At 42.5% G+C, this 22,593-nt stretch overlaps 1 protein-coding gene across 3 annotated transcripts; it reads right to left on the reverse strand.

Annotated features, from left to right (window-relative positions):
- Positions 1 to 45: 45 nt before the first annotated feature.
- BORCS8 (BLOC-1 related complex subunit 8) lies at positions 46 to 22,558 on the reverse strand. 3 transcript variants are annotated; one of them, XM_069086894.1, is made up of 6 exons: positions 22,327 to 22,558; positions 20,449 to 20,561; positions 13,552 to 13,616; positions 12,717 to 12,824; positions 11,504 to 11,573; positions 46 to 224 (listed from the first exon to the last, which is right to left on the reverse strand). In XM_069086894.1, exons 1-5 carry the CDS (start codon positions 22,361 to 22,363, stop codon positions 11,540 to 11,542), a joined length of 357 nt encoding a protein of 118 aa, XP_068942995.1. In that variant the 5' UTR covers positions 22,364 to 22,558; the 3' UTR covers positions 46 to 224; positions 11,504 to 11,539. The 3 variants fall into 3 exon arrangements, with proteins under 3 accessions (XP_068942995.1, XP_068942994.1, XP_068942993.1); XM_069086893.1 differs by lacking the exon at positions 46 to 224 and adding an exon at positions 10,673 to 10,836; XM_069086892.1 differs by lacking the exon at positions 46 to 224 and adding an exon at positions 10,673 to 10,854.
- Between the last annotated feature and the right edge of the window lie 35 nt (positions 22,559 to 22,593).

Consider the following 22,593-nt stretch of genomic DNA (forward strand, 5'->3'; position numbering starts at 1 on the left):
TCCCTAATGCCTCTCAGTCCCTTTCCTAACAACTTGAGCCCCATGACCAGAGCAGAGAAGGCTTTATTGGGGGGGAGGGTGTGCCCCAACCCCACCACACCCCAACCCTTGGCCCCAAGAACAGTTCCTCAAACAAGTGTTTGTCCCTGCTACAGGACTTCTCTGGCATGTGGCTTCGAAAGAAATACCTTCCACCTGGGACAGCAATGATGCCCTGGGTTCCTCTGTAAATATATGAACCAGAACAAAAGTGTTAAATCAATCATGGATGCATGAAATTGAGATGTTTTGCACTATTTTGACTTTTTGGTCTCTGTAAAAATATTTTATTATTAACGGACATTAAAAAAAAAAAAGCACACCCTCTCAGCTCTCAAAACCCTTGACTCCTCCTTTCCTGCCCCAACCTCATTAATAATGAAATGGGATCTTAGAATGTCATGGCTGAAAGAATCCTCAAAGGATCTGATCTAGAATTATTATTGTTTTTTTTTAAAGATGTATGAAGGCACCAGGACAACACATCAGTCTCTGCTGATCCCTCCTGGATGTATTACCTTTCTCTCTCCCGGAGTCTCACAGCTGACTCCTACTAAGATTCAGCCAGAGTCCTCAGCTGAGGGGCTTCTTCTTGCCCATATCAGTAGTGGGTTTTGCCATCTCTCTTAAGTGAGAGACAAGAAGTTTCAACCCTTTCAGTGAAAAAAGTAGGCCTTTCGCATACCCAGTCATCTCTCCACAAGGACAAGGTCTGTGAACCTTCCTGTGGCAAAGCTCTCTTGCAACACAAAACAGGAAGTCAGTTAATTAGAATCCAGGGGCATTTAAGTCTGTCTTTCTCAACTCTAAAATCCTACTAGCAGGATTAAAATTTCTTCTAAATTTCTATCTGACTGAGAGCTAGAAAACCCTGTAATTCCTATTTAACCCTTTATGAGGATCTAGTGTCTCCAAAACCCATTTCAGGGGGCTCTCCTAAAGAAATTCCATAGGACTATGTAGGACTCAGGCATTATTCTTCACCATGTCCTCTCCCCTGATGGTGTCTGGATTTCCCATTCAAATGAATGAGTAGTGGAGGGAAGAAATTAATCAACAAAAGAATTTATTGAATGCCTATTATGTGCTTATCATTGGGGATATATTGCAGCAAATTTGGTTGCCCCTGCTAATTCAGTCAACATTGGAAGGTAGGTGCTTTTATTATTATCCACATTTAAAGGTAGGGTATATTTATAGGTGTTTGTCACGGGTATAGGGCATTGAAGAATATTTGTGATTGCTCAGACACCAGAACACAGGCCAGGAGAGCAATGGCCACATCTCTCCTTGGATCATGTCACCTTGTAAGACCCAAGGCCTTGCTGACCCCTAGAACTAGCTCTTTTAAAAAATTCCCTGGCAAGAATGAGTCTCTCTTGGAGAAGAGTGGAGGAAGATGAAGCTAGAGATGTCTGTTCTACTTCCCTTGCAGCCACACACAACTACCACTCCTCACTACATGTGGTCCCTCTCTCTATTTGGGGGATGTATCCTTAAATGTAGGTACTCTGCAGGAATATAATTTTAGTTGTTTATATTTTGTAAGATATTGTGGGGTTAGGGGCTTGATTTTTTTTCCTAAAAACTGGGACAATTTACTTTTTTGTCCTGTTAAGTTTTCTTTATGATTTCTTGAAATATAGCTCTGAAAAAAACAGGCTCTTAACCCAATGATTCTCTGGACCAATCCACTGTGTTTCAAATGGAACTATTTGACTATACCTTTTAAGCCAAATCTTCTGGCTTTCATTGGAAATACTAGCCTCTAGCCCAAGCCTCTATTGCTTACTGTTTAGTTTTGTTGGCTTAGAGTGAGTGTAAATAGCAATTGTTGCTGTTTTAGCCCAAAACTTTGAAGGTCTTCCCCTACTAGACTAATATTTTTGTGATGGTAAATTAGGCCATCTTTTGTCTCAATTCGTGCCTAGACCTTAGTCACTGAATGGTAAATGGGCATTACCTCAGACAAACTGACACCTGGGAAAGACCTTAATTTAGAGAAGCTAAGGTCATCCACTGCATTTGAGGTCATCACCAGGTGTCTTGCCACTGGACTTTGATGACTGGAGGAGACAGTGAGGTTGGTGACTCTGGAAGCTCTGTCTCACTTAAATCCAATTCACAGTAAAGTCAAGACATCACCTTCATGATGGGAACAAAGGACCAACAACAGTGACAGAAGCAAAAACAGGCCTTGATCTCAAGGAGCTTATAGTCTAATGCAGAAAATAATAAATACATATATTAGGTATAACCCCCAGATGTCACTGTGGAGGGAAGTTCACCTGAGGAGCACTCCCTTCAGAACATAGGTGGTACTGATTCTTTCTGACCGTTCCAGGCTCTATTCCCTGAGACTACCCATATCTACTTCCTCTCCCATGCAGGATGGAGAAAACCCAAAGGTCACTTGTTCAAAGTGACCTGTCTGCTGGGAGATAAAGAGTCTAATTTATGAGTGTTTTACTCTAGGGCAAAGGGCTCTGTTCCATGTGGCTTTTTTTCTCTTCAGAAATAAGGAAAAAAAAAACCTTAAAATACAGACTATTAATAAAATTCATAAAATTTCTGAAGTCCCAGGTAATCTTCTGGTTTCCAGGTTGGAAATGAGGCATGCCTGCCAGTTAGATTCTGTGTAGCCCATTTATCCATTGATTTCCCTGCCTTATATACATTTTCTTTAACAAAGACTAACACAGGATGCAATTAAAATTACCTTAATCTATAAAAAACTTTTCTTAATACAGAAAGTAAGCAAATTTAAACAAGCAAAAGAACCATTAGTAAACAATGCCATCCATTGCATGGGCCAATAAAACAGAAGAAATTAGAGAAGTGAATAAATTTACCCTCGTTCTAGCTCTTCACTCAAATAGGGATAGTTTAATCACTCCCTGTTAGATTTTAAAAATGAGCTGGGAGGTAAGGAAAGGAAAAGGCTCCAGCCTTTATAAGGGTCAGAGTCAATCCTCCTGGAATGCAGACTGACTCAGTCACTACTACTCAATGCTACTGGAGTCTCCACTCTCTATTGCCCTGATTACCTTCTTGTGATCCTTTCCTGCATCTCTCAAGAGAGCATTTTAAACCACTGCTACAACAGGAAATTCCACCCACCAGTTCCAAGTCCGTGACAGCTTTGTCTTTTTTCAATATGGGAAAACTACAACTCTCAGTCTTTAGCAACTTAGGCCCCTGACAAGGCAACCAGCCCAAGACTTGTCTGAATGACTGTCACATAAATAAACCATATAAACAACCCATACGCACTGAATTCAAGGTAACCTTGAAGAGGGGAGCACATGCCACTGGAAGAAAATAAGAAAAGCCTCCCACAGCAAGATGGGTCTTGAAGGAAGCCAGGCATATCAGGAGGCAGTGTGAAGAGGGAGAGAATTACAGACATAGGGGACAACCAGTGCAAAGCACAAAGATGGAAGATGGAGTTTGATATGTGAGGAAGAGCTAGACCACAGAGTGCACGAAAAGTAGCAATGTGTCAAAGAGATGGGAAGAGACCAGGTCATGAAGAGCTTTAAATGCCAAAAAGAGAAATATATATTTGATTCTAGAGGTCATAGGAGTTTATTAAGTAGGGGAGGTTGACAGGGTCAGACCTATGCTTAAGGAAAATCACTTTGGCACGGAGAATAGATTGGAATGGGAATAGACCAGAGGCAGGGAGTCCAATTAGAAGGTTATTGAAATAGCCCAGGAAGGAGATCATAATGGCCTGAAATAGATTATGATGTTAGTGTAGGGAAGAAGGTATATGCCAGAGATACTATAGATAAAGAAATTGCAAGACCTGGCAATTGATTAGATATATTGGGTGAAAGACTGAGAAATCAAGGATGATATCAAGATTGTGAACCTGGGTATCTTGACTGGAAAGATGATGATGCCATCAAAAGTAATAAGTTCAGGAGAGAGGTGGATTCTCTTTTCCATTCAAAATGGTGTGGTGCTGGCTGATGGAGAACCTGTTTTCTTGGTGTTAACTGTTAGGTCAAAATTAGCACAATGAGAAAGCACAGAGACAAGAGAAGAGGACAGTCAGAGTTACCGGGCATGATTTGGCTGATGATCCAATAAGGGAGACTGAGAAGGAGCAGTGGAGCAAGAAGGTGGAAAACGAGGATAGCACAGATGTCAAGAAAATTCATAGGAGCCAAGATGGCAGAGAAAAGGCAGGGACTTGCCTGAGCCCTCCCAAATTCTCCTCCAGACAACTTTAAATAACTGCTCAAAACAAATTCTGGAGCAACAGAACCCACAAAATGATGGGGTAAAACAATTTTCCAGCTGAAGACAAATGAGAAGGTTGGCAGGAAAGGTCTGTTGCACTAAGGTGAGAGTGGAGCACAGTCCAGGGCAGGCAACTCTCCACCAAGAGAACAGAGGGCTTTGGGGGCAACTGAATGGGCAGCGGTGGTTTCCAGAGTTCTCAGCCCACAGATGATAAGAGGGTCAGAAGAAGATTACAGCAGTCTCTTTTCTGGCACTGGGTGCAGGACTCTGTTACATTACCCATACACGGATCTGGGTCAAAGTCCTGGGTCACAATCCAAGGGCAGGGAGGAGCACTACACACCAAAGTCTGCTAGGTGTTTTATGAATATTGTTTCATTTGGTCCTCACAACAACCCTGGAAGGTAGGTGTTCTTATTATCCCCAGTGACTTGCCCTGGGTCACACAGCTAATAACTGTCTTTAGCTGAATTTGAACTCAGGTCTTCCTTATTCCAGGCCCAGCACTCTAGCCACTAGCTGCCTCTAAAACTAAAAATATGAGGAAGATATGGACATTTGGAGACTGAGGTGTGATTCTAAAAACAAAAACTTATCAATTTGATAGGGGAAACCTGGGGAATTGTGACTTTTTCAGTAGACGAGTCACTGAGAGTCAGGAGGTCCTCACTTAATACATTAAACATTAAATACTTCCAGAAGAGCAAGAAACATCACTCAAGACAGCAGCAGGAGAGGAAGAAGAAAGGAGGGGAGTTGAAAAAGCTTCCCCATTGGAGTTGTGGCATGTAGAAGCAGTCAACCAAGAGAAGGCTTCAGCTGAACGATTCCTTTAGTTGTAAGAAAGAACTGAAGTCAACGACCAAGAGCTCCAGGGTCAGCTGGACTGCTGACCCTCACTACTCTTCAGCTGGGTCTAACTCTTCTCTATTGATAGTCTTTGTAAAGATTGGAAGTCACTGCTCTTCAGTGATACCAAGACTTGGAGAGCTTTGTACAAGGGTTTGTTCTATGCCACCAAATATGGCTTGAAAAAAAGGCAAAGCAGAAGGCAGTTTCTGGTGAGCTGGAACTGTTACTGTTAGCTCTGCATTAACTGAACTGCACTGCCTCCTGGTGAGTGAATAACTGGCCAGTTTAGTTTGTATAGCCCAGGGATGACCAATAGGATGAGCTTCACAGTTCTTTTTTTTTTTTTTTAAAGCAATTGGGGTTAAGTAACTTGCTCAAGGTTACACGGCCAGGTGTTTCTGGGTGGGTGCTAAATGTCTGAGCCTGGGATTCAATCTCCAGGTCTTCTCAAACACTGGAGCCGGTGCTCTTACTCGCTGTGCTACCTGGCCACCCCTGAGCTTCACAGTTCTTTAGGTTAGAGAGAACTGCTATTCACATTAAGACATTTTCTAAATGCCCTCTGAAGGGTGATGGTTCATTGAAAGAGCTTATAAAGGTTCTGTTCAGGTAGAGAGTAGGATTTTCCCAGCTGAGGAGTGGTGAGGATCAACAGTGGAGCAGTGAGAAGAAAAGCAGTTTTGTGTGACTCAGATGTTCCTGAATGGACCAAAACCACTGAAGCCTGCTGGCTTAAGCTGTAAAAGTGCCCCAAGTCCATGAGTTTTCCTTCCTGTGTTTCCTTGCCAGTTTCCTATAAGTGTGTGATCACTCTTCACTATAGTTAGAGTGCATTGGTGGCAGACGGTGACCTGGTGGTAGACGTCTTGTGATATCATTTTATTATTCATGCATTTGCATATGTACATGTATATACACGTATACGTAAAATTGGTTACTTTGCCTTACTAAGTATTATTACGAAGGGCTGATTGTATAAGTAACATATACTACATGAATTTCAACAGTCTACTGACAGGTTTGCCTGCCTCAAGTCTCTCCCCGCTTCTTCACTCTATACTCCATTCAGCCACCAAAGTGGTTTTCCTAAATCAAACGTTCAACCATATCCCCTCCCTATTCAGTAAGCTCCAGGGGCTTCCTGTTACCTTGGGAGATCAAATCCAAAATCTTGTTTGGCATTCAAAGTCCTTCATAACCTACTCCCCCTGGGGTTCAAGGCTTTCCAGGCTTCTTACACTTTATTCCCCACCAAGTACTTTTTGATGTAGTAACATTGGCCTCTTTGCTGTTCCATGAATCAGACAACTCCATCTCTTGGTTCTGGACATTTTCTCTGACAGTCTCTCATGTTTGGGATGCTCCTCCTCCTCAATTTTGCTTTCTGGCTTTCCAGGCTTCCTTTAAATCCCAACTAAACTTTGTACAGGAAATCTTTCCCAACCGCTCTTCATTCTAGTGCCTTTCTTTCATTAATGATTAATTTCCTATTTATCCTGTACAAAGTTTGTGTGTACATGTTTGCTTGTTGTCTTCCCATTAGACTGTGACCTCCTTGAGGGCACGGACTATCTTTTGCCCTTTTTTCTAACCCCAGCAATGAACACAGCACTTGGTACATGGTAGTTAATAAAGATTTAATGACTGACTGCATTGTCTTGTGAATAGCTAATTGTGTAGCTAGAAAATATACAGGATAGGGGTTCAAAAACTAGTGATGAGTAGGGCATGTATATTTCCCCTAAACAGGGTTACCCCCAGGATACTGAGTGTGATAACTAAGGAGTGGTGGTCTATCTCTTGGAATTTAAAACTGAGTGGGACCTCATCCTCAGAGAACGTACTATGTGCTCAATCTGCTTCTAGTCCATAAAAGGCTAGGGAGCCATTGAAAGGGTGGGGGTGTTCATACCCCACTTTGTGACTAGATCCCATCTGGAGCACATATAAGTTGTTAAACTTGGTGCGACCATATGTAGAAACTTTAAGCCTTAGGTAGCTTTGGGGAGAATTTACCCCTTGGTATTGAAGCAGGGGAATGTTTATACTACTGTTCTGTCTTTTTAGGAAATATCTTCAGTAAAATCTAATTGATGATAACTGGTTAAAAGAAAATGTGTTGCTAATCACTAGTGGACCACATTGAAAATGGGGGTTCCAACTAATAATATTAGAAAAGAGACACTCCTAACTCTTCAGGGTTAACCGCAGAACTCTGAGAGGGAGATGTAATCAGCCTCATGCTGGGAGTGATGCATGGCACCTTAGCAACTATAGAAGCTTTCTGGTTCCTATGTATATTGGACAAAATGGTCAATCACTTTCAGATGTTGGTCATATTTTTCTTTCTCCTTCCAAAGACAATAAAGTATACATACAAGGTCCTAAAAGTTGTTTCTCCCTTCTTTTAGCTTTCTTCTTTTGAAAGGGCCTGATTTTACCAGAGATCAAATTAAATAATGTCAGTAAAGCACTTCTGAACCCTTAAAAAGTACCATATAAATACTATTATTTTAGCATTATTACACAATGAAGTCAAATTTGCTTTCTTGATATCTAGGTCACCTTGCTCCTTATCCCTGTTTTGTGCATTTATGTACAGATATATGAGCTCATGTATTTTATTGATGTTTCCTTCTTTGGATTTTGTCTGTGAATTCCTAAGCAGCTTTACTGATATTCTTCTTCCATTGCAGCCACTCATTATGGTATCTAGGCAGTTTTCTCCCTTTCCTTTCTTTTTAGTTTCAAACCTTTTCAACTAGGTTTGCAAGATTCTATCCAATTACATTTTAAGCAGTGCTTGTTAAATACGCTTCAACCATATGCAAAATGTTATTTCTAAATCTCAAGTTGTGGTCCAAAATCCAAATCTTGTTGCAAATACCATTTCCTTAACAAGATATTCATTTTCCAAATATGCCTATATATTCTGAAATCCTTGCCTATGATTGGCAGTGGTGATGAAAACATCCATTGTGGCCCCCTAGTCTTCAGTTTGTGGCCTAAGACTTCATAATCTTTAGCAATGCTTTCTAGATTCCTTTTGGAAGCATCATGTGTGGCCATAGGAGTCATCCTAAGTGGGTAGTAGTCACGGATTTAACAAGCTGGGTGAACCTCCCCAGGAAGACAGCAGACCTCTCTACTGCTTCTGCAAAGAAGACAAATATAGCTGCCTTGATGTCTCTCAGTGTGAGAGACCAATCACCATGGCTTATCTCTTCTTCCTCTATCAATGTATAACCTCTTATCAAATGGCATCAGCTGGTGTATACCAATCATTCTTTGAAGAAGAAAAAGTTGCTTCCTTTCAATGAAAGTCAATCCAACAAGCATTTAGTAGGAAGAGGAGGAATAGGAGCACCTAACATGTATGTAGTACCTACTATGTGCCAGGGACTATGCTACACGCTTTACAAATACTATCTCATTTCATCCTCACAACAGTTGGTGCTATTATCCCATATTAGAGATGAAGAAACCAAGGCAGAGCTAGTGTCTTAGGGCAGATTTATAAATGCCACATCATTAGGTACTGGGGATACAAGGACAAAAATGAAAAACTGTCCCTGCCTCAAGGAGCTTATATTTCACTGGGGGGGGGGGCAGGGTATAATATGTAAATAGACAGGTAATTATCAATGTAACTGGACCTGGCCAGTGGGACCTCATCCTCAATGAACGTACTGTGTCCTCAATCTGATTCTAGTCCATAAAAGGCTAGGGAGCCTGCTTCTGGAAAGGTGTATGTGATGACGGTAAATGGAAGGGCCTAGCTCGTTTGCCACACTGAGAAGACGACCCTTTTGATTGGATGATCCAGAACTGAGAATACATTTGAAAGACACTAGTTTTTCTTTCCTGCCTGGTTGGGGTTCAAGCAAGGAAGTTGAGCTGCTGTGGTCTTTCTGGGTTAGGGAAAAGCTTGTGAAGGCCACCTTGCCCCAGAGCCAGTATAAAGTGCTATTGCTGAGATAATAGCAGTAGTTGAAGAGTGCTGTTGCTTCCAGCTGCCTGGTGGCCTATGGATACAGGCCTCTGTTCTTTGCCTCTTTGCAATTACTCTTTCCTGACTGAGTACTGGGAGATACCTTCTGAGCTGCAAAAGATTGGAATACCGGAGCGGCTAGGTGGTGCAATGAATAGAGCACTGGCCCTGGAGTCAGGAGGACCTGAGTTTAAATCTGGCCTCAGACACTTAACACTTACTAGCCATGTGACCTTGGGCAAGTCACTTAAGCCCAACTGCCCTGCCCTCCAAAAAAACAAAACAAAACAAAAAAAAGGTTGGAATACCAACTACCAGAAGTACAGAAGCTGGAGTCAATGGTTTGCAGGAAGCTGAATACTGTCCAGAAACAGAACAGGCAACCTTGATGAGTAGCAGAACTAAACTGAATCACAAGACGTATACCAGAAGGCACTTTAACCCCCAAGCCACACTCCTTGACCACCCCACCTCCCTACCCCCATGCCACAAGCTCCTTACTTTACAGATGAAGAAACTGAAGACCATCGAAGGGCCTCTCCCAGACACAGGACAGTATCTAAAGGCAAAATTCAAGCCTCTGACTCCAATCCAGTGTTCTCTCCCTTACATAAAACTGTCATCTCCAGGGTCATGGGTCAGTAACCCCTAGATCAAGTGGAGGTTGAGAGCCACTTGAAGAAACTATAAAGAAAATTCTTATTTAAAATGAGGTAGCTAGGTGGCTCAGTTGATAAAAGCCCTGGGCCTTGGAGTCAGAAAGACTGGAATTCTAAACTGGCCTCATTTACTATGTGACCCTCAGCACTTAACCTCTGTTTGCCTTAATTCACTGGAGAAGAAAATGACAAACTACTCCAGTATCTTTGCCAAGAAAAACCCATGGACAGTACTGATGTGCTATGTCTAAGGGGTCACAAAGAATTGAGCATGACTGAACAAGACAAAACGGTTGACCAGAAGTCCTTTCCACTAAAGAGATTTGATCAGGCTCTCAAACTTGGGGTCCCATCCCCACCTTGTCCTGTCTATGTAGGCCCTTTCTTGGCCCCAAATCCCAGGCTGACCAGGAGCGTTCTCTAGCAGCCTGTCTCAGGCTTCTTTTGCTCTAGGGTCCTCATCCACTTAGCAAATACAGCAAGGTCACATGCTGCCCACTTGGCCTGGTACTCAGTGCCCTTATACCAGTCCCTTTACAAGCCTTTACACCATACATAGTGGTATGAAATGAAAAGAACACTACACAAGAGGGTCAGGACACTGAGGCTCTAGGGTCCACCTCAGCCACTGACTCATGGTGTGACTAACTTTGGGCAAGTTAAGTCACTTCCCTTGTCTTGACCTGTTTTTTTACACAACCTTCAAGGTCCATTCTCTGATATTGTACAAAAAGGAAAATGACATTTCCCAGAGGAGCCTTTGGGACCAGGAAGCCATATGCATTGGCTCCCCCAACAAAGGAAAGCTGTCCCTAAAGACTTTAGTGCTAAGAAATCAGGAGGTGTGCTCCTAAGACAAAGAGCCAGAGTCACAGGGTTTTCAAAAATGTCTTCTGCTCATATTAGGAACCAATCTGACACACGCAGGAACCTCTTAGTCAAGGTGAGGTTGAGACAAGTGCTGGCAAGATAAGGGACCTTTTCTCTTCCTTGGTGCTTCTGACTTCTGAGCCTGACTGGTCTTCTGGGGGCCTTTGCTGCCTGGAACACACGGATTACCTAGTGAGATGGGGCAAAGTAATGAGAGACTAACAGAAAGAACAGCAGGACAACTGACAGCAGTAGCAGCAGGGACAGCAGCAGTAGCAAGCTGAGGTAGAAAGAGCAAAGTATTTGAAAACCGAGTACTGTTACTTAGTGCCCAGATGGCCAAGGGTGATTTTGCTTATTGCTGCTTGGACTAAATGCCCTCATTTATAAATCAAAGATCATTCTGACAGTGCTGGTGTGGGGAAAGTGCGAAAGGAACGTGGAGATCATCAAGCCTCATCTCTAATTCCCATGATCCTCAGTCATGGTACAGCAGGAATCTGTACCTGGAGCATCAGGGGCCAGACTCTGGACCCAATCGGCAAGTCTCTTCTTCCTCAAAGCCCTTGCCTATGAAGTGACAGGGTTGGATGACAGGATCTTGGAGGTCCCTTCCAGCGCCTTCTATGGCCTAACATCCCAGGTCTATGTATCTGGCTATACTTTGTGGGCCCTCCCACCTTGACAATTTAAATTCCAAGAGCCCTCTGATCAGATTTGATGTCCACATAGGGAGCTTTGTAGATAGGTTAGAAAAGTGAGGTTTCCATCTGGAAACAGAAGGCAGCAAGATTAGCCCCAGAGCAGCAGGATGCATCACCCCCGTCTCTACACTGACCTGGGAAGGTGGAGAAAGATTTGCCTCATCCAAAAATCAGGCCAAGGAAGGAGGCTTCGGGTCAGCAGGGCTGTAACAAAACATGACCATCACAAAGGCCAAAAAAACCAAACCAACCCAACAAAGCTCAATCTCTTCTCCTCCCCTCCCAGGAAGGAATCAGTAAGGAGCCAAGTTCAAATTCAAAGCAGCTACAAGAGCCCTGAATGCCAAGACTTTTAGGAGGTATACACATCGAACCACCTGTGACTTCAACAGAAACACAGATATATGCTGGCCAACTCTGGGCCAAGCACTTGTCCTAAGCCTCAGTTTCTCCATCTGTAAAATGAAGAGGTTCAATGGAATGATGTATAACGTTCTTGCTCCACTGACATTCTGTGATTGGTGACTATCACTGTCTCTTTGCAGGAACCAACTTGGGAGATTTTGGGCCAGAGGCTGTGCCTTAACCAAGTCAGGTTAGGGCAGTGCTAGAACCAGAACCCAGGTCTTCCTGACTCCAATATTCTTTCCGATACAATGAACTTAAAAATCAGGAATCTTAGGGGGTAGGTCTAAATCCTGTAAAAATCAACCAATTGGAGCAACCTAGGCAAGACACAGTTAAGCTTCCTAAATAAAAACCAGGCTTGTAATTTTGTCAGCAGATAGTTTTTATTTGATCCCTTCAAATTGGCCTTCCCAGAAGGAATAGGAAAGGAACCGATAGCAGCCTTAGTCCTTTAGCAACCTGTGTCAAGAGGCAGCAAATAGGAGACTCTGCCATTTGGGATGGGTGGGGGAAGTGGGGAGCATTTCACAATGCCTCCTAAAACAACCAATCCAGAAAAGGCTCCCAGAAGCATCCAAAAAAAGAGGCTGTTGCAGGATTAAAGCATTAACTTATTCAAATTAGCTAGCAAGATGAAGAACAAAAAAAGGGGGGCTACATATTAGCCAAAAACATTCTTCCAGACATATGAAAATAAGTTATTTTAATTTCAATATCTGAAAACTCTACCTGTATTCTCGCCCAACAAAGAAAAGTCACATAAAGACTAACACAAGCAAATGGGAGATTTTCTGCATTGCTCTGGGCAGCACTGTTCTTAATCCAACTAGCTTACAGGTTCATGCACTCTTCCCTAAAATATTCCTGGCAGGCAGTGGATCTTTAAATAAGAGGCAGGAGTTTAGATAATATAGCACAATGTCTGCTCTCAGGAGCTACCTTCGACCCTGAGAAGAATTCAGCTGGTCCTTGATGCTGATGGCCTGTTTTAGCAAGCCTTCAATGCTTCGGAAATGAATGCTGCTATCCATCAAGTTCTTCACAGCACTGAAAAACAGGGAGGGATGGAGAGAAGGCAGTTACCAGAGTCTGTTGGTCCCATACCCACCAATGCAACCTATGGGATGGGTATGGTAAGAAGCATGTCAGTGCCTGACTAAGGGTTCCCAGGCTACTCTCAGCTCAAGGCGGGATCCATCCATGTGCCTGGAGGACAGGGGTCACTGTTGTTTTAGGGATGAGTGCAGGAGTTGGGGTTATCTCTTCTGGAAAGCCTTCCATGATCCTCCCCTTCACCCAAAGCTATCTGCCTCCCCATAAATGTGCTCGAGCACTTCACCTGGCTCTTTTACCCATGCTTTGTATAATACTTATCTGTAGAATATAGGCTCCTTGAGGGAAGGAACTGGGTTGCTTTTAAAATTTTTGTGATCCCAGCACCTAGCACAGTGACTTACACATAAAAAGTATTTGAACAAAAGATATGTGCATTGCTAAAATTACATTCAGCTCAAATCTGGGGTAGGGACACAACAACTGTTTATTGACTTGAACTGAGAGCCAGACTCCATTTCCAATATTTGATACAGGACATGGAGAAGAATGAGTCATCACATGAAACATACACTGAAAGTAACCTGACTGATGAGCTCTGGGGCCAGGCACAGAAGGTGTCCCCTTCTGGGGGAACAATTATCCTTTCCTCCTCAGTGCTGAGATCAAATTCTGTTTGCAAATGTAGAAAGAAAAATGAAAATTAGGCTCCTGAGTTTACCTGCAAGCATATTCCACTGTATAGATGGCTCCCTGGCTCTGTTCCTCCCAGTTCTGCATGTCAGACTGAAAAGAAATGCTAGAGATTATTCAATGAAACCCTTTTCTTCTCCTTTTCTTTTTCCCCCAGAGGGAGTAGGGAGAGAGAAGGGGTTGATCAAAATTTAGATTTTGGATAGAATAATAGCATGCTATAATGGAAAGAGAATTGGCCTGGGAACCTGAAGACCAAGGATCCAGTCTCAGCTCTGCCACTCTCTTCCTGAACTACTGGACCACAATCCTTCAGTGCGACTAGACAGATGATGTCTATTCTGTGGCTCTTTCTAGCACCAATATTTTATAAATGGTTTATGATAAGGCATATAAAGTTTGCCTAGACCTGGATCTTCCCCTTAAGAACGAGATGAAGACAGACTGAAGTGCTAAATTACTTTGTTGTGATTGGCCTAATATTGGAGACAGCTCGCTTTGACCTTGGTGACTAGATTGTTACAAGAACCGCCTGCCCCTTCCCTCCCCCATCCTCCCTAAATCAATGAGAAACCTCAAGAGTTTCAGATTTGCTATAGGAATATATACAATTTTTTGAGAGTCCAAGGGACTGAGAAGAGTTAGAAAACTACGTTTATGACATCAAAGGTCTTATTTTTGCCTAGTTAAAGCAAAGAAGTTGTTTTCCAGGGACGACTTTAAATGTGATCTGTTTTGAAAATTTAAAAATCTATACCTTTGTTTTCTACCACCAACATCTTTTTCTACTTCTTGAAGCTTTCAGGTACATAATTAGAAAGGAACAACTTTACATGGAACATCTTATCTTTCAAAGCACCCACCCTTCCACTTAGGTCCTACTCTAATAACACTTAAGAATCTGAAAAGATTTAGGCTCAGACATCACCTCTGACATGTACATCAGACAGAGGCTCTCCCCCCTCCCAGATTATTTTAACAGCCTAATTGGTCTCCTTGCTCAGGGGTCTGCAAACTACTAGGCCAAATTCAGCTGGATTCCTATAAGGAAGATCTCTACATTTAAAAATGGTTTAAAAGATCAAAAGAAGGATACTTTGCAACATGAAAATTATAAAAAATTCTAATGCCAGTGTCCATGAATGCAATTTTCTTGGCACACAGCCACACTGGTTAACTTATCTACTGTCTACGTCAGCTTTCATGCTACAACAGAGCCCAGCATTTGGGACAGACACATGTGTCACTGTCACTGCCTTGCCCTGCCATTGCATTACACACTGCAGTTATATATATACAGTCATATCTCAACAGGGTTTCAAATGCCCCATGTATTGTTGAAATGGAACATTATAAAAAAGCTACCAGTGCATCTCCATCACATTAAAGCAAGAAGAGGAAAAAAAATGTCTTATTATGATTTTTTGAGCTCAGGGACAAAACAAACTTTTTTAAACAAAAAGAACAGCCTTCAACCACTATCACTGACTACTGAATGGCTTTGGAAATTAGCTTTTGCTGTGTTCAGTACTTTTTCCACTGTGTTCAATTCCTCATGACTCCATTTGGTGTTTTCTTGGCAAACATACTGGAGTGGTTCACCATTTCCTTCTTCAGTTCATTTTACAGATGAGGAAACTGAAGCAAACAGGGTAAAGTGACTTTCCCAGAGTCACACAGCTAGGGAGTGTCTAAGGCCAGATTTGAACTCAGGTTTATTTACTTCCTTCTGTTGTTGATGTTCAGTAATGTCTGACTCTGTGACCTTTTTGAGTTGGGGTTTTAGGGGGTTTTTTTTTGGCAAAGATACTGGAGTGGTTGGCCTTTTCCTTCTATGGCTCATTTTACAGATGAAGAAATGGAGGCATAGAGTTAAGTGACTTGCCCAGGGTCACTCCGCATCTGAGGTCAGATGTGAACTCAGGAAGATGAGTCTTCCTGACTCCAGGCCCAGTACTCTTATCTATCCACTTAACTGTCTAGCTGCCTCTAGCTTCTGCTAGACTTGATAATGTTTCTTAATGAATCCAACCTAAAATTGCAAGACAAAACAGAGCTTCTATATAAAACTTAAACCACAGTAAAGTCAATTCTATGACAACTAACATTGTTTGAACCACAAGTTATGTCAAGTTGCTTTATCCATTTCCTGGGCTGTCAACATTTAAAACAAGAAGGGAAATCTCCATTCCCACACAAACTGGCAGTGAATAGATTTTCTGAGCTCAAACAATGATTCCAGCAGCATTTTTCAGACCTCAATTCAAATGCAAAAAGAATTTCCATATTTCAAAATCCATTTAGCCACAATCGAGGAGCCTCTACCTAACCTTCAACTGGGAGTGATTAATTTGCAATATAATGAGCTGCTAAAAGGCAAATATCAAGAGAAGAATCTAATAGAATTCTAGAAATGCCTTCCAAATGATGAATATACTCAAATAAAATCACCTGTTCACAGACTGATGTCAGTATTGGCAATAACTATCTCTATAAAAGGGCATTTTCAAAGATGAAACATGTAAAATCTCATTACAGACCAGCATTAACAGATGAACATTCATAATTCTGATTCCAGAGAACACTAACTTTGAATCCAAATGAATCGAAATGCTATTCCCTACGCCCATGCCCCTCCCCGAACAAAGCATTCTATTCTTCTCATTAGTAAACCTGGACTACAAAACACTGTACTTAATCATATTTCATCACTTTTTAAAAATTTGTTTTCTCTTATTATTACCTACATAATATCCCTGACTTTTCCTCTTGACCCAAAAAGCCTAAAATACTGACTTATCTGGACCTTTACAAAAAAACCTTTGCTGACTCCCTGTGCTGGCCTCCAGTTTCTCCCCACCCTTGTCCATCCTGTCCATCCTACAGGATGCTGTCAAAGCCATGTGGAACTTGACCATTTGTCTCTCCTACTCATTCTCAGCTGTTTTAACAGCTCCTCATCTGGGATGATGCCACATGGTGTTCCTCCTCTACCAGACTTCCTATCCTCTAGATATGGTCTGCCCAAGAGAGGGCATAGTAGGCTATTAATACCCTCTTCTTTCTGAACACCTGTAGCATAGCCTAACAGTATGTAAGGTTTTTAGGACTGCTACTTACTACTACTGAAGATTACAGTTTATATTCACTGTTTATCTCCCTCTCTTCCATCCCCATTCTTTACTTAGAGGATCAGAAATGGAGTTGAATCTTTGAGGTCACTGAATCTAAGCCCATTTTAGAGAGGAGGAAACTGAATAATAAGGCAGAATCAGAATTTGCCTGAGTTCTCTCACTGCAAATACTATCCTGTACCCACTGTACCACATTGCCTCTTTTATATAGATGATAATCAGTAAAAAGCACAGACAATGATCCTCTCCTAACATCCTGCACTTTTCCTTCTATCACACAGGGTGAGATTTTCTATTTATCACACCAACAGAAGAAGCGATCTTCTGAGGTTGTACTTAGTGACCCAAGATTAGCTGGCCCTTCTCTTCCTACCACGTTAAGCTTCCGCACAGTTTTCTTCTAATTTTAATCACTAGGGACAATAGTGTTTACAGAGCCACCAAAGCTACCAAGATTCACGCTGTTGGTGCTTCTCTTGCCTGATTCCAATCATGCAGAGGATTTTCTTTAACCATCCTAAAGCTCTCTGTACCTTGACAGAAGCATTGATCATAAACCAGGAATGACAAGCTGAGAGGAGGAATAGGGAGTTGGTGTATGAGACCCCTCATTAAGGTATTCTGCTGAGCAGGGACTTTGGATACTTAAAATGCCTGTTCAATTATGCAGAGGCTACTTTTTTTCATGCAAACAAATCACTTGAACACCTGAAATAGTCATCTTGGGACTTAGAAATCCTCATATAGACATTTTACAGAGGACTTTGCCAGTTACAAAATTTGCCAAATAAAGAAGATAAATAAGATTCTTTCTAGTGCAAATGTTCTTCACCTTTTCCACTATCATGTGCCCTTTGGCAGTCTGGTAAAACTGAAGGATTACTCATTAATGTTCTTAAATACATAAAATAAAATACATGAGGTTACAGATGAAACTATGTTTCAGAAAAACCTGGGAAGACTTAGATGAGTTGATGCAAAGTAAAATGAACAGAACCAGGAGAACATTATTCCAAAATAATTCCAAAGGACTCATGATGAAAAATACTATCCTCCTCTAGAAAGAGAACTGATGGAGTCTGAATGCAAACTGAAGCATACTTTTTTTACTTTCCTGTGGACTGAAGTGGTTTTTTTCCATTTATTTTTCTTGGTTCCCCCACCTCCTCTACACAACATGGCTAATGTAGAAATATATTTTGCATTATTTCATATGTATAATGGGAATTGTCTTTCTCATTGGGTGGGAGAGGGGTGAAAAGAGAGAATCTGGAACTTAAAATTTTTTAAATCCATCAGGAATGAAACCAATCATACTGAAATACAGTTACCAAAATGGGGGAGAGGGGGCAGGGAGAAGAACCTGAGAAGAACCCCTGTTCTAGAGGGAAGTAAGCAGAGAAAAGAACACTGGACCTGGCTTCAGCACAGAATGGAGTTTCAATCCCAACTCTGACACAAGCTGTGTGACTTTAGGTAAATAATTCTCTACATCTCAGTTTCCTCATCTATAAAATAGTGACAACACCTATGGTATCTACTTCACGGGGTGTCCTGAGGATCACGTGAGAATGAATGAAGAGCACTTTGTAAACTTGAAAGTGCCGTATCAATATCAGCTCTCACTACTCAGGATGCAGTACTGGCATTCTGTGTTCTACATCTTAAGGGCCCTTCAAACACCAACATTCTTTGATTCTGTAAGACTAGCATTTGTTAATACTAATGGAACCCCTGAGAGAGGATTAAAAACAACAACAAATAGACTCCAAGATTTGGGGGCAATGAGGAAAAAAAAAGCCTGTTTGAAAATGGAATACTGTTCATGTTTAGACAGAGAAATAAATTCTCAAGCAGAAGAAAGGAGCAAGGTGAAATCTTCACTGAACTTGTATCTAGGTAAAACCCCAGGAGCCCAGTCCTGTGACTTTAAACTTTAAAAACATTTACACTTTGCAAGATTTATGTTTTATGTAGATGTCAGATATATCAGCAGCTGTAGCCCCTGGCCCATGGGACAGAAATGCATTAGCATTTCAATCATGCCAGTTTTATGGGTTTACTATTAAAGTCTGATTTGTGAGGACAGCCAGATGGTCACATCTGGAATAGCAGGTAGATTTATTTTATGTTAATAGTAACTTGGAGCTCTCCTACTTATTATCACTAAAGCTGTTGCCAGGCAATATAACATGTATTAAGCGGTGAGCCAAGCACTGTGCTAAGTCTACAAAGAAAAGTAAAGCCAGGTCCTGCTTCTCAAAGAGCTTGTGGTCCAGGTGTGGGGAACCTGTGGCCTCAAGTCTAATGGAGGAAACAGCATGCAGATGACAATGTCCAAACAGCAGGTAGCTATTTCTTTCCAAGGCTGCTCAAAATCACCTGGACCTCCCTGACTTCAGGTTCCTATGCTAACCAACATGACTGACAAGCCACTTAACCAATCTCCCTTCTTTGAGTCCATCCTTCACCCCAATGTCCAATGATTTACCCTCACAGTCCTGACCATGTTACTCCCATACTTAAAATGCCCCAATACTCTCTCCTATGCCTATGGGACAAAACACAAACTTCCCCACTCAATATGTGAGATCCTCTGGGAGTTGGTGCCAACCTAACTTTCTAGCCCTTCCATTTTTCTGTCTCCATTTTGTCCTCTAAGAAATGAACTACACTACTTTGCTGCTGCTTCTCCCAACACTGCCAAAGTCTACAATCCCTCCTTCCTCATCTCAGTTAAAACACCACTCATTCTTCAAGGCCTATCTCAAATGCTACCTTTTCCATGAAGCCTTCTCCAGTCAGAAACAATTTTCCCTCCTTAGAATTTCCACAGCATGCTTTGTAACTCTTCTGTATTTAATACCCTATAAAATGGAACCTGATACTCTTGCAGGAAGGCAACCCAGTACTCAGATTCCACAAAGGTAGCAGGTAGGGTCTCATCCAGGTTTGCATCAATCCCAGAAGCAAGCAGAGTCAGTTAAGGATGTTATCAGCGACTAACATTAATATAAGCACTTGAAATGTTTCCAAAGCATTTGTGAAAAGGACTATCTTGATTTTTAAAGAAACAGAATCACAGAGAAGTAAGCTGACTTGCCCACTGAGAAGCTGAAGTTTTAGAAATTGACCTCAAGCCTAACTTTCCAAATGTACTACTCTTTCCCCTATGCCAGATAGAAAAAGTCAGAATTATAGGGGACCTTCAAAATCATCTTCAGGGATGGGGATGATGGGTATGAAGACTATATATAGTGGCAGACTCAACTACGGTGTTTAATTTGGCTAAGCTGCCTTCTCTACCCCTCCTTTTTTATTATTATAAGTACTGGTTCTTTGAGGAAGGGAAAAGGGAGAGAGATTTTGGGAAGCCAAGGTAATGTAAATAGAAGATATCAATTTTAAAAATTTAAGTCAAACCCTACTTGAAATATGAACCCTTCTACAACACCCCCTCCCCTCTGTTTAAACAATTCCAGTGCTCACCATTTCAAAAGAGAGCAAATAACACTGGGGGACACCTTTAATCAGTAAGTTGCTCCTGAAACTGAACTCTACCTCCCTGTACCTCTAATCAATGGTCCTAGTTACATCCTCTGAAGCCACATAGAATAAGTATCTCTTTCTATGACAACGCTTTCAACACTTTGATGACAGTGATTTATGTTCCCCCTCACCCCCAAATCTCTTTGAAAGTAAAATGTCTCTAGTTCCTTCCACTGAGCCCAAGTTTAACAGAAATTTTTCCTTTAAACAAGGACTGTGCCAGCCACTGGCTCCAAACTCACCTTATGCTGGGCTAATTCCGGCAGGGAGCGCCTCACGTGTTCCTGTAGGCGATACAGTGCCACAGATGGCTCGTTGGCCAGGACGTAAACACTCTCTGTGAATTTGTCTGTAACTGAACCCAAGCGACCGTGGTTAAGATTCAGTCCATATAAAGATCCCAAAATAATGAAAATTACCTCCCCCCAATTCTTAAACTTCACCAAACATTATCAACCATCCACCCAAAAGCAGCTCTAGGGCAGGTAACTTATTAGAGTTCTACAGTAACAACTTCTGCATCCTCATTGGAGGAAAGTATCTGAACCTCCCCTCAATAATACAAACAACCGATGCCTAAAGTATATATACTTTGTTCAAATTGATCTCTTGGCACATAAAGATCTGGCCTTGTTCACTCAGGTGTTACATTACAATTGGCTAGAACAGCTCAACCCAGTCCTGAACATGAATGCTCTGGCCATATTCTATTTCAGAAGCCTAAAACCAAGCAAACAAACAAAAAACCCAGGATCTCAGAAGACCAGGAGAAAACTCCTGCCATCTGAGAAGACATACCCATTTGAGGAGCTGTTAACCTAGACACTTGCTCATCAGCCCCATCAACCCCATCTTTCTAAATAAACATTAGGACTCTGAATCCCTTTGTGTTTTGATGAAAAAAAGAGGAGAAAAGGGAAATGTCTGTGCAGAGACCTAGTTCATATGAGTATGTTGGGGAGAGGGGGACTGATGTCAAAAGAGAAAGAAGACCTTGGGGGAAAATTGGGAAGAACTTAAAAATGTCTCAGAGGACAGAAAGGAGGTGAATAGTGGGCTGGGTTTGGAGTTAGGAAGACTCCAGTTCAAATTTAGACACTCACTAGCTGTATAATTCTGGGCTAGTCACTTAACTTCTGTCTGCCTCAGTTACCTCAACCATAAAATGGGAATCTTATTATCTTCCTCAAAGAGTTGTTCTGAAGATCAAGTCAGATAACATTTTTAATGCGTGGCACATAGCGTAAGTTTAGTAAATGTTTATTCCATTTATATAGAAAATACACGCCCCCCCCTCCCCTTTGTTTTTTTGTTTTTTTTTTTGGTAGAGGGAACCTCCAGAGTGAAACATCTGGTTTGGGACATATCTAGCCGTCATAAAATCATTTTGTGTCCCAAAGGAGGCTAAACACCTACTGGACTAGATAGGTGCTGAATTGAACTGGATAGACTTTGCATTTTTACATATGACAGGACAGGTCTAATTTGAGGAGGGGGTTGTTAGAGGAGTAAAAAGAACGAGTAAACTGGACGTAGGTAGAGAACTGGTTTAGAAGGCAATTCCACCACTGCTGACACAACTTAGGTCAATCAATCCCCTCCCTCTCTCTGGGCCTCAGTTTCTCCATCTGCAAAATTAGTGCACTGAGACAGGTCGGTTCCTTCTAGCACTGACAAGACAGGAGAAAACGGGGTAATGAGCTGGGAGACAATCCAAGAAGGGGCCAAGGGCTCTCTCCTTTGGGAACATGGAGGTGTCTCGGAGGCCTCCAGGATGTGGCATCACTGAACCCGAGGGTGCAGGGGTTCTCCGGACCCTCTGGGCTGCCAGCCTGGGGAAGCCTTTGGACTTCTACGAGAGACGTTTTTCAATGCCTAACACAAAATGCCTAGGAAATCGAAGGGTGGTGAAAGTGAGGACGAGTTCTGGCCCCATCCAAGTTCACGGATTCCCTGACGTCTGTGGCCTGCGGGTGAGGACCCCGGACCATCCAAGAAGGCGCCGTCGGACCCAGAGAGGGAGAGACACTTGCCCAGGGGCACACAGCTGTGTCTGCAGCCTGCTCCGATTTTTCACCTCCTACCCCCTCCCCGGCCCCCAGTCCCCGCCCCGCCGCCACCTTTCTTCCCCTTGAGCTGCATCTCCGCCTCCTCCATGGCGCTTCCGCGGAGCCGGCGGTTTGTGGCAGTTAGTGGCGGTTGGTGGCGACGGGAAGTTTCGGGGGGCCGGGGATAGGTGCAGCTCCTCGACCGTCCCGGCAGAAACTCATAGCCGCGCCGCTCCAGTTCCGCTTCCGGTCTGGCTCCCCCTCAGCCCCAACCCTGGGCTGCAGGGAGGACCAGTCCCGGGGCTGCGACTTCGGCCCCGGACTGGGCGAGGGACTTGG

Source organism: Petaurus breviceps, unplaced genomic scaffold, assembly GCF_028583685.1.
Source record: "Petaurus breviceps papuanus isolate PSGF00001 unplaced genomic scaffold, PetGlider_PUasm1.0 180, whole genome shotgun sequence".
NCBI classification, from domain to species: domain Eukaryota; kingdom Metazoa; phylum Chordata; class Mammalia; order Diprotodontia; family Petauridae; genus Petaurus; species Petaurus breviceps.

Excerpts from the sequence above, each read along its gene's own strand:
- BORCS8 (XM_069086894.1), bottom strand. The coding sequence starts at position 22,363 with ATGGAGGAGGCGGAGATGCAGCTCAAGGGGAAGAAAG. Across the intron at positions 12,825-13,551 it reads ACAGTGGAATATGCTTGCAG|TGCTGTGAAGAACTTGATGG; the intron begins GTAAACTCAGGA and ends CCTGTTTTTCAG. Across the intron at positions 11,574-12,716 it reads AATTCTTCTCAGGGTCGAAG|CCCTGCTGACCCGAAGCCTC; the intron begins GTAGCTCCTGAG and ends GTTTTGTTACAG.